Source organism: Antechinus flavipes, chromosome 3, assembly GCF_016432865.1.
Source record: "Antechinus flavipes isolate AdamAnt ecotype Samford, QLD, Australia chromosome 3, AdamAnt_v2, whole genome shotgun sequence".
NCBI classification, from domain to species: Eukaryota; Metazoa; Chordata; class Mammalia; order Dasyuromorphia; family Dasyuridae; genus Antechinus; species Antechinus flavipes.
This window is the reverse complement of record NC_067400.1, coordinates 77,716,791-77,734,004: the sequence shown is the minus strand read 5'-3', so window position 1 is coordinate 77,734,004 and position 17,214 is coordinate 77,716,791. Positions and strand designations below refer to the sequence as shown.

General features: G+C 33.7%; 1 protein-coding gene across 1 annotated transcript in view; it reads left to right on the top strand.

Annotated features, from left to right (window-relative positions):
* FASTKD2 (FAST kinase domains 2) overlaps positions 1-17,214 on the top strand; it is a 33,898-nt gene that overhangs the window by 2,688 nt on the left and 13,996 nt on the right. The window contains exons 2-8 of the mRNA XM_051983691.1: positions 3,323-3,397; positions 3,639-4,479; positions 6,834-6,937; positions 7,588-7,696; positions 8,317-8,440; positions 8,662-8,801; positions 14,926-15,098. Of these exons, the coding sequence (XP_051839651.1) occupies positions 3,724-4,479; positions 6,834-6,937; positions 7,588-7,696; positions 8,317-8,440; positions 8,662-8,801; positions 14,926-15,098 (1,406 nt within the window). The 5' untranslated portion in view covers positions 3,323-3,397; positions 3,639-3,723. The remainder of the gene's footprint in view (positions 1-3,322; positions 3,398-3,638; positions 4,480-6,833; positions 6,938-7,587; positions 7,697-8,316; positions 8,441-8,661; positions 8,802-14,925; positions 15,099-17,214) is intronic.

Genomic DNA, 17,214 nt, shown 5'->3' with positions numbered 1-17,214 from the left:
CATGCATTTCTCAGTTTTATTCATTTGATCTCAATATTTAGCTGCTACATTACTACTAATGTTGCTGCTGGTGCTAATGCAGTCCATGAAAGGATTCAAAATATAAGACAATACATTTCCACTTCAAGAAAGTCTGTATAATAATCACTACACATTTTGTTCAGACTGTCCATCCTTGCTTTGTTATAGGTTTTCTTTTGTTCTCTGATCTTCACTTTTTATTTTATTTTCCTCCTTCCTTTCTTCCCCCAAGAAGGCTACAATTAAGCACAGTTTTTTTTAATGTATATACTGTGTTTCCCCGATAATAAGACACTGTCTTATTATATTTTTTGGACAGAAAAACACCAGAGGGCTTATTTTCAGGGGAGGGCTTATTTTAATGAACATTGACAGCAATTTTAATAAACAGGTAAATGTGAACAAAAAAAGTACCTTTATTCAATAATGATCATGTCATCTTCTTCAACAACATCATCATAAGTGTCCATACCCTGAATTCCGTCCTGGATGTCTTGCGCCTCTATTTCCTTCAGAAGAAGTAGACCCAATCTGTCATGTCCAGCAATATAGCTCTCTTTAAATGAACATGTCTTGTCCAGGTAACCTGTTCGTAGTGCCTTGGCGACACAGCTGTCAGTAATTTTATCCCATGACTTCTTCACCCAAGTCACGACTTCTTGCAGACAGGGCTTCACAAAGTTTCCACGCTTATTTCTTTCCATTCTATTTTCAATGTAGTCATTGACTTCCATGCGCAAATGGTCCTTGAATGGCTTTTTATTGCAATATCAAGGGTGTGGAGATAGGCAGTCATTCCTGCAGGAATCATTACTTGATCTATTCTTCTCTCTGCAAGGAAGTTCTTCATTTCTTTAGCACGGTGAGTGCTGGCTGAGTTCTTCTTTTATCCTCTATCATGCCCCTTTTATCCTCCATCATGCCCCCTCACTCCCGCTTACATACCGGGTTTTTATATTGTCCTGCCTCAGCTCTCCTCTGCGGCACTGCTCTCAATGGTGCCAGCAAGCAAATCCCTGGGGAAGAACAGGATGACGCGCTCACTGCTGCAGCTCTGATTGGATGCAGCTCGGAGCGCGGCGTGAGTTTCACCCGGGGTGGGGGGGAGGGAGGGAGGGACAGTGCATACAGAGGGAACTGTAATGTAGCACAGGGGATCACCTTCACTACAGTAGCAATCTCAATAGGGCTTATTTTCGGGGGAGGGCTTATTTTAGAGGAATCTTACACAGTAAGGGGAGGGCTTATTTTCGGGATAGGTCTTATTATCAGGCAAACACGGTATTAGTTCTCTGAATTATTTTGGACAGGTGATTATTTAACATTACTTATTGGGATAGAAGAGTTTTTTTTTTTTTTTTTTTTTTTTAAAGTATCCTCTTCTGAACCCTGATATTCCCTATTCACATAATAACTTTCTGTGGTTTGGTTCCTTCCTTCCTTCTTTCCTTTCTTCCCTCCTTCCCAGATTGTCCTGGACTGTGAGAGTAGCAGGAATGGTGTCAATGTTGCCTTTGGTCTGAAGTTCTCTTTCAATTCTCCTCTCTGGCCTGCAACCTATAACCAAGAACTCCACTCTTCTGTAAATGGCCACAGTTAGCAGCATCCTTGCCTCAGTGCTTTTGCAAACAATGTGTATGTGTTGGTTCCTTCTCGCCCAGGGCTGCCCAGTTGAGCGTGGTGTTTCTTATCTGAGTAGGTTCTTTCAATGGCTGAGACAGAAGCTATTTCCCAACTAAGCTAGTCCCAGGGCTTACCCCTTGCTCTTTAAGCAGAATTAATCTGGAGGGCCAAAAATCTGTCCTGGTATCTTTCTTTGAGTCTTCTCTGATTGTCCCTGGAGAATCACTAGGTTTTGCCCCAATTCTTATTTGTTTTTAACCACTCTACATTTTGCTCTGTGTATGGGAGACCTGGAGAGCTTAGAATTTTCTGATCTACTCTACTATCTTCCCAGAATCCTCTTACTTATATTGTCCTCATCTGTAAAATGATGGGGCATAATCTCTAAAATCTCATTAAGGTGTAATATTCTGTGGTTCATTTGTTGGTTATATGTTTGGTTCATTTGAAAGTATTTTATATTTTCTACTTGAAGGAGATCCAAACAAAGATCATCAAAAAAAAAAAAAAAAGATTTGAAAAGGAAATCCATGTATTTAAAAAATGTTGAAATTCTATCAAAGCTCATATGAACATAAATAAACTAGAATTAGAAGTCCTTTTTTTTTTTTTTTTTTTTGGTTGTACTTGAGTAAAACTATGTGCTGTATTAGATTTGTGAAGAATTCAGATAAGTTGGGTCTGGGAACATTGCTTTCAAGGACCTTACAATCTAGTTGGAGTAGATCAGCCTGGCAATGAAGTCTGTTGGTTGTTGTACTGAAATATTTAATAATTAACCATATTAACACACCAGTAAGCCCACAGGCTCAAATGTATTGTCATGTTTAGTATTTGTTTTATTTACAGAATTATGCTACCTCTTCTAGACTTGCTTTTCAAAGGTTTGAGCCATATTCTTTTTTTTTTTTTTTTTTTTGAGTAGTCATCTCTTGTGGATAGGGATTTTATCTTTATCGTTTAATCTTTCTATATACCTGCAAATGCACTAAATGTTTTAGATGCTCATTGTTTTCTCAGTGAAGTGGATTTAGAATCAGAAGATCTAGGTTCAAATACTGTTTTCTGCTTGAGCAAATTATTTCATTTTTTGAATGGCAATTTCTGAAGGAGTTGGACAATATGATTCTAAGTTCTATTGAATCCTAGTCTGTGATGGATTTCTTTTAGTAGTTACCATGTAGATTACCATATACATCCTGCTATGCTTGAACTAGCTAGTTGTCTTTATATAAATATTTAATAAATTTAATGAAACTTACTTTTAATATGCTGTTAAAATGTTTATTTCTCATAGGAATTTTCATTGAACACAGATTTCTGCTTAAAGTCCAACCTTTCCTCAGTTGGTTTTGAGCATTTTTATATTCAAATGAAAGATTGATTTTGCTATTTTGTAGTTATGCAAAGATTACTATCATAGTATTTTAAGTACTTTTTAGCAAACATTGTAGCTTAAAGATAGAAGTGTCATCCATTGAAGTCTTGTCCACATACCTTATGTTGGCATGGAAATGAACTTATCTTCATGAAGATTATGTTGGCAGCAAAACTAGCCTATATTACCATGCTAGAAATTTATCAAATACAAACCTAGGGATGGATAATGTTGAGAAAAGCTTATTATTAGAAAGCTGGCCACTAGTGAATACTTTTTTTTTTTCATTTTTAACCATAGCAACCCCTGAAGATCATCTATCATGAGAGAAGAAGTTTCTGTCTGTATACATAAAGTACCTGAACTGATGGACTAGTAAGATTTTTTAAAATACTGCTAAAATATTCAGATAATAATGTTTATATTCAAGAAATGTACAGGTACCTAGATAAAGTATTGAAATGATTGAATTTTTTTTAATGCATTTCCATTAAAAAATGTAAAAATTAATGACTGCAAAAAATATTCTAGGTTTATCTCAGCCTGATTTAGTAGTGTATTTTGTGTCTCTATATTTCTTTGAAAATTTTGCTGATCTATTTTGTTTTATTTTCAGAGAGAAAATAATGGAGCTCTTCTGGTTTGCCTGGTAGAAGTTAGGGCTGTTGATAATTTTTCAGGAGTCTTAAAGCAATAGCAAAATGAATAACAAAACAAGTTCTTTTTTATGGAACCTCAAACAATTGAATCTAAACATTTGTTCATTTGGTTCCACAAGCTTTCGAAGAACAATGAAAGTAGATCCTTTGGAGCTTCATAAACCAAAACTTATCTACCAAATTAGGACATTAAAAAATTTTCTTTTTCATGAGTCTCTTCAAAAACCTCAATCATCTGTTAGATTTTTTTGTCAAGGTGTGTTAGTTTTTCAGTTGAAAGGCAATGAAATCCAAAAAAGAAGCCTGAACACATTAACTTCAACTTTAGTTGGCAAACTCTCACACCCTAGACGACAATCTTTTGACTCACAATGCTTTCTCATGATACATACGACACCTCAAATTGGTGTTGATGAGCTGAAGAAGATAGTGGTCTCTGCTGAACATGATCTCTCCCAGAAAGAAAAACAGTTAGACTTTGTCAGTCACAAGCACCTCATTCACCAGTGTAATTCCATGAGTGATGTTTTGGACATGTTTTCAAAGTTTCCTAAGCTTTCCAGCTGTAACTACTTCATAACTATGTGGAAAATTGCTAAAAATATGTCCGAAGATCAGAGACGCTTTGAAAGACAGCTGCTTTATGAACATCCTGCTTTTAATCAGCTCTGTTACCAAGTAATGAAAGATGCTAAGATTGTAAGGCTTCAACAGTTGCTGTTCACTCTGTATTCTTTGATCAAGATTGGAATCCCTCAGAACACTTATCTAATTCAGGTCTTGCTGAGGGTGGTGCAGGTAAGACAAACCGAAGAAGGGCAATCTTTATATGTACAGTTATGCAAGCACATCTTTTTCCCCCTCAGTATTTTTGGGAAAAGCTTTCTGGACTATGTAATGTTTCTGTTTTTTACACTTACTAAGGTAATGTATACTGCAATGATGATCTCTAATCCTGTGGTACAAAATGAAATTCTATTTTTACTATTAATATTAAACTTGCCTTATCTCTACTGCTAAAACCCCATAACAGATCAATTTTTCTTATCCAGTTTTATGCAGCAGTACAGAAAGCAAGGGAAGAAAGCCAGAACAGATTAGGGCGATTACGAGGTAGGAATGTGTGGAAAGAATGAATCAACAATTATTAAGTTCCTAATATGTGTCAGGCACAATGCTGAATGCTTAGTATACAAATATCATGACTGAAACAATCCCTATGATGAGAGAATACTCCAGTATTCAAAAATTCAAATGATAGTTTGGGGAAAATAATTTAAAATCTTATTTGGTGGAAAAATTGGTGCCCAGAACTTGAACACATAAGTTTTAGTTTAACAGAAAACTTTCTTTGAAGGTAAAGATGCAGATAATAAAATCTATAATTAATGAAACTATGAAAACTTTAATGAAATTCTTTTGAATAAGTGGTGGTTGTTTGATCCTTCCTTAAAACTTTTCATACTAAAATGGTACCCTAGGTTCTTGAGTGAACATCAGGATGGAGTTGTAATAATATGCACATTATAAATTTAAAACTATGTACATTTAATTCTGCCTCTTGATGGCTCTACAGTTACATTTAGACTTCTTTCAGTCAGGCTTTTTATTCATGTAAGCATAATTAACATTTTAAAACCAAAAAAGTTTCCTTTTTTAATCTTTTAAGATTGTGCTTTCTAGCTACAAATAATAAATTCTGACTGGTTTTAAAGCTATTGTAGTATACTTTGGCCACTAGGGTCCCATTAAACTTTTAAGATTTTGCCTTCTCTATGGGAAAGAAGGGAGTGCCAATGAAATTCTTGTATACACACACACATTCCAGTGAATTAAAAAATGTTGTTAGGTTTTTATGTTTTGTTTTATTTTGTTTTTTATGTTCCTGCTGCTGCTTTTTTTGGGGTGGATGTTTGCTTTTGTGGAATGGGGAGGAGCTGCTAAAGTACTTCCTTCTTATCTTGGCAGATTCCCCCTTTCCAACCAATCTTTCCCTCCTCTTCCCATATCTCTTTGGTTCTTTTGTTTTTATCTCTTTTTGAAGAGTTAAATTGCAAAAAAAAGAAAAGAAAAAAACTACAAAAACCACTTTCATCTTATACTTTGTCAGGACCTCCAAACACAATATAATAAGATGTGTCTATTAGGCTTCTTGGAAAAGTATCTTTATTGTTTGTCTTATTTAGATGTAGTGCAATATGCAATTTTCACTTTTTCCACAATAGTCTGTTAATTGTGTATTGAGCCTTAGCCTTTTTGATCTTCCTTTTGCATATATATCTTTTTTTGCCTGGTGTGTGTGTGTGTGTGTGTGTGTGTGTGTGTGTGTGTGTGTGTGTGTGTATGTATGTGTGATGTGTGTGTGTGTGAAAGAGAGAAAGAGAAGGAGAGAGAAAGGGAGGGAGGGAGGGGACCGGGAAGAGGGAAGAGAGGGAGAGGAGAGGGAAAGAGAGAAAAGAGAAATTTATGATTAGAAGTTATTACATTTCTTATGTCAAGTAGCCATCTAATTGAACTAATTATTTTGATTAAAAGTTGAATATGAGTTGTGAGGTATATTTTGCAAAGGTGTACTATTATTACCAAAAATGAAAGTTTTAGGAGTATGTATGAATTTAGAAATATATCCATAGCTCTGTTACTCTTAGTATTAGATAAGCTTCCTTCCATCAACTCTAGCTTAAATATGTTTTTGGAAAGCTGGAATTGATGGAAGTCTGCTGTTATAGCAGTAAAAGTTTTTTGTGTTGTGTATGAGTGTGTGTGTGTGTGTGTGTGTATATATATATATATATATATGCATTATGTGTTTCTGTATGACTATGTTCTGGTCTGTTTCAGTTTTTCATCTTTAAAAATGTTAATTCTAATCTGTTTAAGGAACAAAAATATGAAATAAATTCACAACAATAAAAACAAAACAAAACATTGTCAGTTAAGTTTTAAGCTTCACTTACCTAGAAAATTCCTTTATGAGAAATGTCATTTCCTGAAGATGGTGGCATGTTTCATAGTTAACTTTTTACATGAAAATATTGATTCAGTGCATGAGTTGGGACAAAATGCACTAAAATAGAATCTTTAACCATAATCTTATACTAACCATAATATTTTACTTACCATAATCTTTTTATGTCAATATATTTCAATAGGAGCGTATCAATGAATGTGATGAGACGTGTCTTTCAGTTTTATCACGTACGTTAGAAATCATGGAGGAGAGCAAAAATGTAGTTGCCCTTCGTGCAGGATTGCGGTAAGGAGATATCTCTGGAATTTTCTCTTCAAAGAATTTTCTTTATTTTTGTCAAATCAAGTTAATTTAGTTTAACAGGTACTTATAATAATATAATAATATTTAATAATACTTAATAAGTAGACATTCTACCACTCATTGTGCCATCAGAAAAGCTGTATATAGCATTTGTAGTGCATTTGTTCATAAGTACATTTTTCAATCCAATTTAACATCTTGACCCTGGAGCATAAAAAAAAAATTATGTAATTATTATTTAAATTAGAATCACTGTTAAAAGAGGCTGATAATGTTGAGAGTCAAGTTCTAAATATTTTACTAAAATCTATATATCTATACTTATGAAGATGATATGTATGATATCCTTTTAATGAGCCATGACAGGCCAATCACAGTAAAGCTTCATTTCTTTACTCTTACGTCTTTATCTTCTAGTGATGGTTGTATAGTAGAATATGACCAGCATATGAATCAGGAGACATTGGTTCTTGTTCCATGTTTGTCTCTAACCATGATACCAAACAGATTATTTAACTTATCTCATTTTTCTTATTTGTAAAATGAGTGATGAAAGAAGACATAATGATTTCTAAGGATGATTACCATATCTTAAATTCTGCAATTCTAAGATTTATTTTCTTTCATAATAGGCTATTAATTGACAAGCAGATTTGGACACTAGAACACATCTTAACTCTACAAACCATGATGAGATGTATTGGAAAAGATGCCCCATACTCTCTTAAAAAGAAAATAGAGGTAAAGGAAGAAAATGAAGCTAAATTTGACTTGTTTCTATTGGGTGCTTGGAAAGTAAGGTGCTTATGATTAACTTAACTCAATTCCTTTCTGAACAGTAACTAACTCACTTAGCAAATGATTAAATCATACATTATTTCCCACAAGAAATGTTGATAAATGGAGCAAGGACTAATAAGACCCTTTTTATGTTCTTCTAAATAAATGGAATTTCTATGATGCTTGTTCTGCTTCCCATCCAACTACTAAGATCAAAGTTTGCTAGAGCTCTGTGTAGCTAGTTACCTAAGGACTCCAAACATAGGAGAATGTGTAGATGAAGTGGAGGCTCTTCCTTCTTGGTGATCCTTCAAAGGATAATGTTATTCCTTTTATATCAAGTTAAAATCAACTTGAGTAGAAAATATTTCTTTAGAATAATGAGATCTTGTGGAGATTAGACCTTATGTAATTGCTGGTATTATCACTGATGCAACAGCCAATTTATATTGAATATAGATTGTAGTAATTTTACTCAAACTCCTTCTTTTTCACTCTGTTTCTCGGGGTAAGAGAATTAAAGTTTTTGTTATTACTTTTACTCAATGTAAATATAGGAATCCAACTTTATTTTCTTTCAGATGAAAGCCTTGAAAGAATTAAATAAGTTTTCTCCCGTAAATAGCCAGCACATGTTTGGTGCTCTGGCTGCCATGAACCACCGTTCTGTCACACTCCTGAATGAATGTAGTAAAATGGTTGCTGGTAAGTGGACACTTTTTCTATTCACTGTGTCAGTGTGTCTTAAATGAGGCCTCATTTAAGTTCAGGTTTTGTTTGAACTTCTAACTGAGGAATGTTGGTGCTCTTTCTTATAGTTGTAGTTTTGAGGGCATATTTCACTGGTTTGGAGGGCTTTTTAGTTCTAGTATATGCATTTCACTTTACTTGAATTCTGTAATCAGATCTTTCTTTACCTTGGACAGCTAATATCCCTGGGTGTCCTTTTTGGATGTTAATGAACATGCTGCAATCCTGCAAGGATCTCCATTACCAAAACTTAGATTTCTTTACAGCAATTGGCGACTATGTCACTACAACATTTGACATGTGGAAAATGAAACAAGTAAGTCTGTTCATACCTGACTTTACAGGATTAACATGGTAACAGTAATGCATTCATTCTCTGTACTGTGCTTTTTGAATTTTTAAAGTTATGGTACCACAAATCTTGGAATGTCAGACAGAATTACTTCAATTGATTCTTGATGCACTATCTGTCTTTGACATGTATGAATCGAAAGATGTAGAGGGCCAGAACTCTGGAGAAGTATACTTGAAACAAGGTATTAACTCAATGGAATTGGTGAGATGATGGTTTTCTAATTCACATATATACTTAGTACTTAGTATGATGATGTAATGATTCTCTAGTTTACACATACATAGTATGCTGCAATGATGTAATTGTAGTAGAGTATATAAGGGCTAAGAAGGACTGGAAGAGAGATATTCCATCTTCCATCATATTAGTCCTAAGTGCTCCTTTGTCTGATTCCAGTGCACCTATTCATAGTTTCAGCCCTTTACAACTGATCAACTGCTCTGTTTGTTGCTAATACCAAATGATTTTGGTGACTACTGCTTTATAATACAGTTTTAGGTTTAGCTCAGCTAGGCTGCCTTCATTTGCATTTTTAAAATTAATTCCTTTGAAATTCTTGACCATTTGTTCTTCCACATGAACTTTTCTTATTATTTTTCTAGCTCTGTCAAATAATTTCTTGGGAGTTTTTAATTGGTGTGACACTGAATAAATAGATTAATTTAGGTAGTATTGTCATTTTATTATATTAGCTCAGCCTACCCAAGAGCACTTGATGTTTTTCCAGTTGGTTAGATCTGACTTTATTTGTGTGGAAAGTATTTTGTGATTGTGTTCACATAGTTCCTGACTTTGCCTTGGCAGATAGACTCCCAAATATTTTGTGTTGTCTACAATTATTTTAAGTGGAATTTTCTTTGTGTCTCTTGCTGTTTAACTTTGTTGGTAATATATAAAAACGATGATCATGTCTGTGGATTTATTTTGTATCCTGAAACTTTGATAAAGTTGTGAATTGTTTCTAGTAGTTTTTTCTCTACTAGATTCTCTAGGATTCTCTAAATATACCATCTTACCATCTGCAAAGAGTGATAATTTGATTTCCTCATTACCTACTCTTAATTCATTTAATCTCTTTTTTTTATTACCAAAGCTAACATTTCTAATTCAATATTGAATAGTAATGGTGATAGTGGGCAACTTTGTTTTATTCCTGATATTATTGGGAATTGTTCTAGTTTATCCCCATTACATATGATGCTTGCTGATGATTTTAAATAAATGATAGTGATTATTTTAAGGAAAACTCCATTTATTCCTATACTCTTTAGTATTGGATTTTGCAAATGCTTTTTCTGCATCTATTGAGATAATCATGTGGTTTTGTTAGTTTGGCTATTGATATAGTCAATTGTGCTAATAGTTTTCCTAATATTGAACCAGCTCTGCATTCCTGGTATAAATCCTACTTGGTCTTGGTATATTATCCTGAGGATAAATTGCTGTAATCTCTTTGCTAGTATTTTATTTAAGATTTTTGCATCAATATTCATTAGAGAAATCAGTCTATAATTTTCTTTCTCTATTTTGACCCTACCTGTTTTAAGTATCACTACCATATCTGTGTTATAAAAGGAATTTGGTCGGACTCCTTTTTCTTTTTTTCCAAAAAGTTTGCATAGTATTATAATTAATCGTTCTTTAAATGTTTGGTAGAATTCACATGTAAATCCATTTTGCCCTGGAAATTTTTTCTTAGGGAGTTGATTAATAGCTTGTTCAATTTCTTTTTCTAAAATGGGACTATTTAAGTAATTTAATTTCTCTTCTCTTAATTTGGGTAATCTATATTTTTGTAAGTATTCTTCCATTTTACTTAGATTATCAGATTTATTGACATATAATTATTACTCTAATTTTCTCTTCATTGGTAGAAACTTCTCCCTTTTCATTTTTGATAATAACAATGTGATTTTCTTCTTTCCTTTTTCTAATCAAATTAAAGCTTTATCTTTTTTTAAAATAAAACCAACTCTTTTGTTTATTAGTTCAGTAGTTTTCTTTCTTTCAGTTTTATTAATCTCCCCTTTTATTTTCAGAATTTCTAATTTGATATTTAATTGGGAGTTTTTAATTTGTTCTTTTTCTAGCTTGTTTAGTTGCACGCCAAATTTATTGATCTTCCCTTTCACTATTTTATGCAAGTAAATATTTAGAGATATAAAACTTTTGCTAAGAATTGATTTGGCTTCATCCCATAAATTTTGGTATGTTGTCTTATTGTTGTTTTTTTGGACAAAATTATCAATTGTGTCTATGATTTGTTGTTTCACCCACTCTTTCTTTAGGATTAGATTATTTAGTTTCCAATTAATTTTGGTCTATTTTCCACTGGCCTTTTATTGCATAGAATTTTTATTAAATCATGATTTCACAGAATTGCATTTACTATTTCTGCCTTTCTGCATTTGATTTTGAGGTGTTTATGCCCTAATATATGGTCAATTTTTTATAGGTTCCATGTACTGTTGAAAAAAAAGTATATTCCTTCCTGTCTCCATTCAATTTTCTCCAAAGGTCTATCATACTTAACTTTTCTAGAATTCTATTTACTCTTTACCTTCTTTCTTATTTTTTTTGTGGTTCAATTTATCTAATTCTGAGAGAGCAAGGTTGAGATCCCCCAATAGTATAGTTTTGCTGTCTAATTCTTCTTGCAGCTCTCTTAACTAGGAATTTGAATGCTATACCTCTTGGTGCATATATGTTTAATATTGATATTACTTTATTATCTATGGGCCTTTAAGTAGAATGTATTTTCCTTTATCACTTTTAATTAAATCTATTTTTGTTTTTGTTTGATATGAGATCTGGAGTGCTTAGCCCTGATTTTTTTACTTCAGCTAAGCATAATAGATAATTCTTCAACCTTTTTACCTTTACTCTGAATGTATCACTCTGCTTTAAATGTGTTTCTTGTAAACAATAAATTGTAGGATTCTGGCTTTTAATCCAATCTGCTATCTGCTTCCGTTTTATGGAAGAGGTCCTCTCATTCATATTCATGGTTAAAATTATTAACTCTGTATTTCCTGCCATCTTGCTTTCCCCCAGCTATATTTTTCTCTTCCCTTTCCCACTTTCTGTCTTCTCCAGTATTTTCCTTCTGACCACCACCTCACTCAAAACAGTTTTCCCCTTTTGCAGGCTCACTCGCTTTCTTATACCTTTCCCCTTCTACTTCTGTTCTCCCTTCTTTTAAGCCTTCTACTTTTCTTTCCCTTTCCCCTCCTACTTTCCTATAGGGTGAGACAAGCTCTGTGAAGCTAAATGTATTTAATTTCTCTTTGAGCCAAATTTGATGAGTAAGATTCACACAGTGCTCATTTTCTTTCCCTTAATTGTAATAGGTTTTTTTTTGCCTTTTCATGAGATGTAATTTACTCCATTTTAACTTCATTTTCCTTTTCCAGTAGAATCACCTGTCCTCTAGTTTCTTTTTTATATCATCATAATAAAATCATATTATACCTGCACTTTCTAGTATACCCATAATAGAGATACAGATTTTAAGAGTTGAACATATCATCTTCCTAAATAGGAATATAAGCTTTTTAACTTTTAAAAGAAAGTTATTTTTTCTTTCCTTTTAACCTTTTTATGCTTCTCTTGAGTTTTGTATTGGAAGATCAAATTTTCTATTCAGCTCTGGTCTTTTCATCAGAAATAAATGAAATTCACCTGTTTAATTAAATGTTCATCTGAAAGATGATGCTCAATTTTGCTGGATAGTTGATTCTTCACTCCAAATCTAAATTCCTTTGCCTTTTGGAATACCAGATTCTATGCCCTTCAGTCTTTTAATGTGGAAGCTGCTAGGTCCTGAGTAATCCTGATTGTGGCTTCTCGATGTTTGAATTATTTCCTTCTGGCTATTTGCAGTATTTTCTCCTTGATTTGATAATTTTGAATTTTAGCTATGTTGTTCTTTGGCGTTTTCATTTTGGGATTTCATTCAGGAAGTGATTGGTGAATTCTTTCTATGGCTATTTTACCCTCTGGTTTTAGGATATCCAGGCAGTTTTCTTTGATGATTTCTTGAAAGATGATGTTTAGAGTCTTTTTTTTTTCCCATCATGATTTTCCGGAAGTACAATAATTCTTAGATTGTCTCTCCTAGATATATTTTTCAGGTCAGCTGTTTTTCAAGTGAAGTATTTTTACATTTTTTTCTATTTTTTTCATTTTTTTGATTTTGTTTGATTGTTTCTTCTTCACTTCCATTTATTCAATTCTAATTTTTAGTGAATTATTTTCTTCATTTAGTTTTTTTATTTCCTTTTGCATTTGGCCAGTTGAACTTTTTTTTTGTTCATCACGTTTTTTTCCCCCCATTTCACAGTTTCTGTTTTCCAGGGAATTAGTTTTTTTTTTTTTTTTTAATGTCTATTTTGTAGGAAGTTATATGCATTTTCCATTTCATGAAATCTATTTTTAAGGAGTTTTCTTTAGATAATTTGTTTTTCCTTTTCCAAACCCTCTTGCAAATATCTCATTTCCTTTCCCCATTTTTTCTTATAACTTTTTTTTTTTTTTAAGATCCTTTTTGAATTCTTCCAAGAGAGCTTTGTAATGGCAACCAACTGAAATCACCCTTTGAGGCTTCATCTGGAGATGATTTGCCTTTAGGATCCTCAAGGTTTGAGACTGTTCTTCTCTTTCTCCATAATAGCTGTCTATGGTCAGAGTTGTTTTTGCTTTTTTGCTCATTTTTTAAAAAAAGGTTGAGGTCTGCTCTTAAGGCAAAGGGGTGACAGCTGCTTTAGTTTGCCCTGGCCCTGAAGCTGCTGACTTCCTTCTGGTACTGGGTAGGCATGACCAAATCCCATGTTTTTCTGGGGTTCAAAGGCTCACTATTGTCTTTTGTATTTACTATGGTTGTCTCACAGATAATTTGCTGAACCACTGGCTTGTAACCAGGACAAAGTTGCCTAAGAGCCTCACAACAGATTCCCTGCATGGGGCAATGCCCTGGCTCTCTGCCCAGGTTCCTTACGCTGCATCTTACTGCTTCCCCTGCCTCTGCCTGATTGAAACAGACCATTTCTGAAGTTCTTCCACAAGATCTTCTTCTGGAAACCCACAAATATTTGTGCGTTTTGTCACTCCAAAACCAGACACTTTTATCTGATGTTGATCTGAGGGACACTAGGAGGAACTCAGATAGTTACATGTCTACTCCACCATCTTGCTACCATCCCCGACTTTAAATGGAATTTCATTTTCTGTCTCTTGGTATTGGGCTTTATAGGCAGTATCATATGACAATGAGATGTTCATAATTTTAATATAATGAAATATTATAGTCCTGAAAATAAAAGATTATAAAATATAGAAGGAGATATTAAAAACTATCAAGGAAATTAGAAAAAGCCAAACTAAGTATAAGTGTAACTCTTTAAGTATTTAACAAGAATGGAAAAAAAGATAAGACAAGACCAAAGGTAATACAGAGCATTGTTTAGGTTTATAAGTAGAAAAATAACATTTTTTTGTGTGATTTGTTAATATATTGAGCATTGAAACTTACTTTCAGAGCAGTTCTGCTTGTTTGTGATTTCTTCTGGTTCTCCTTTTCCAGATATTTTTTCTGCCCACTTTAATAATTACATCTTTTTCTTCTTTTCTTACCTCAGTTGAAAGAAGAAACAATGAAACCTTTGGGTAGTTGGGAACTCAAAATTGACTGTGTCCAAATTGTATGTTTCACTCTAGATTTTGAGTCCATAGCCTTTTAATCAAGTGATAAGTTCCTGCCACTATCCTTTAAAATTATCAATAGTCATTGTACTGATTAGTTCTGAAAACTTTATAAGTTGTCTTTATGTACTGTGTAAATTGTTCTACTGATTCTGCTGACTTCATTTTGCATCACTTCATATAGGTCTTCTCAAGGCTTCTCTGAACTCACCCCCTTCATCATTTCTTAGGCCATGATAGTATTCAGTCACAGTTATATCATAGTTTGTTCAACCATTTCCCACTTGATGGACATCTCTTCCTTCTGTTTCTTTGCTGTAACAACAACAAAAAACTATTAAGTCCTTTCAGATTTTTAATCAGTGTTTCTCATTTCTCTCCTTAGGTTCTTGGTATTTTATTTCTTTTTGAGTCCTTGAGATTTAGACATATTGATTTGATGAACTTGTTTGTTAAGAGACTGTTGGATGAATCTCAGTTTCTGAATCAGAAAGAAATTTTATGTATTCTTCATATATATTCCTCTCTCAACCACTTCCACGAATGCAAGGACCAACAGTAAGTACTTTATTTTTATAAATGAATATGATTTAGGTATTTCTGCGCATTTCTCTAAGATTCTTTATTTTGACTTGTAGTATTCAATAACATATTTTTGAATTTCAAAACAGGTTTTAATTTTCTGAAGTTTTCAGAATTAAAAGATGTAACATGACATTATGAATAACTTGCTAGGCTTGAATTCAGGACAACTAGGGTTCTAATTGTATGTCAGATGTTAGCTGCGTGACCATGGACTTCTTAAATTTTCTGAATTTTGTCTTCCTTATCTGTAAAAACAAACAAACAAGCAATTGTATCATGCACCTCGTTGGATTCTTTTGAAGCTCAGAGAAGATAATGAAAGTAAAACGATTTATAAATTGTAAAGTACAGACTGTCGATATGTTCTTGTTCATATGATACTTCTTCAGCTCATACCAATTTCCTTAATATCCCATCCAAAGGATCGATATTAACTGTATTTGCTGATATTAGCAAATTCTATAAATTCTCCCAAGAGTGGATTGAACCTTCCCTACAAGAGTTCTCTTTGCCTCTACACCTTGACTTCCCTTTACATTCCTGTTCGTAGTTTTGCTTCTCTGTCTTTTACATCTGGTCTTGTGCCCTGAGTCCATGAGACTTATCAGCATGTGTGCTGCATGCTGACTTTGTCACACCTGCTTACCTAACTTCAGATGTGATTAAACTTGGCAGAAGCTGAAATGGGAGCTATGCAGTTATTGAGCTCAAAGGTTCGATAATGACACAAGGGAATTAAGGTGGTAGTCAAATCTGGTAATAAAAGTTCGATGTACCTGAATCAAGCACCTAGGAGGAAGAGCAGTAGTGAGTGAGGATTTGAAAGGATCATCCTGGTTTTTTTTCTTCCATACAACTTAGAGGAATATATATGTCGGATAAATCTTTTATGTAGAGTAAGTGCAGCATAAGAAAAACTTCACATAGAGGTTCAGATTTAAACTAGGCTTTGAGGAATGGAAAGATTTTAAGTAGATTAGAGAAGGAAGAAGGGGAGAATTTAGTATTCTGGGCTGGAATAACAGTTTCAACAGTTTATCCCCTTTTCTTTACTCACTCAGCTACACTGCCAGGCTCTTAACACCTCTTACTTGGACTATTACAGGATCCTTTTAGTCTCAGTTTCCTTTTATCCTCTACACTGCTGCTAAAACTAAACTTCTTAAAGTTCAGGTCTGAACTTGAGGAAAGATAGGATTGTCTAATAGAAATGGAATCAGAATACCTGGGTTTGATTCTTGGGCAAATCACTTACCTTTTTGGGGCCTTAGTTTCTCCATCTATAAAATAATAGGGGGTGAACTAAACAATTTATAAGGTTCTTCCCATCTCCAAATATATTGTCCTTAACCAAGTGATTGCTCAAGAAGCCTCAGGAGTTCCTTATTGCCCCTCATGCTAAAATCTAAACTCTTTGCCTCTTTACTCTTCCATACTCTTTATATGTATTCTACATTCTAGACTGGGGCTGGGACCTTTTTTCTGCCAAGGACTATTTGTATGTTTACAGCTTCATTCACAGGACATACACAGTTACCACTTATAAAAGTCAAGCAGTGAGAGGTTGTTACACCTAGCTTCCTGCTCATTCTTGCCTATGGTTGTTTTAAATGATTTTGTGGGGCTCATGGCCCACGGGCTGGATATTCCCCATCCCTCTTCTAGACAAACTGGCCTAGTTTCTTGAAGTCTGCATTCTATTTCTGCCTCTCATAGATGGTACTGTTTTCTTGGTATACATTTGCTCCTTGCCTTCATTTCTTAGAATTCTAAGCTTACTTCAAGGCAGAACTCTGGCACTTATTCCTATGGAAAACCTTTTTTGATCTTCTTCATTGTTGGTGCTCAGTGCTCTCTTTACTTATATTTACCTGTGTAAATGTTAGGTCCAATATAAGTTTTTTTAAATGGGCTGGGCTGTTTTTCATTTTGTCTTTGTTTCCTGTTATGCCCCATGCTTGGCATAAGGCTTGCGTATAGTAAGTGCTTAATAAATGATTATTAAATTGAATTGAGTCAAAAATACTAAGGTAGTTTGGTGCAGAATATTTTTAGGGATTGTAAACATTGTAATTTGTGTTTAATAAAT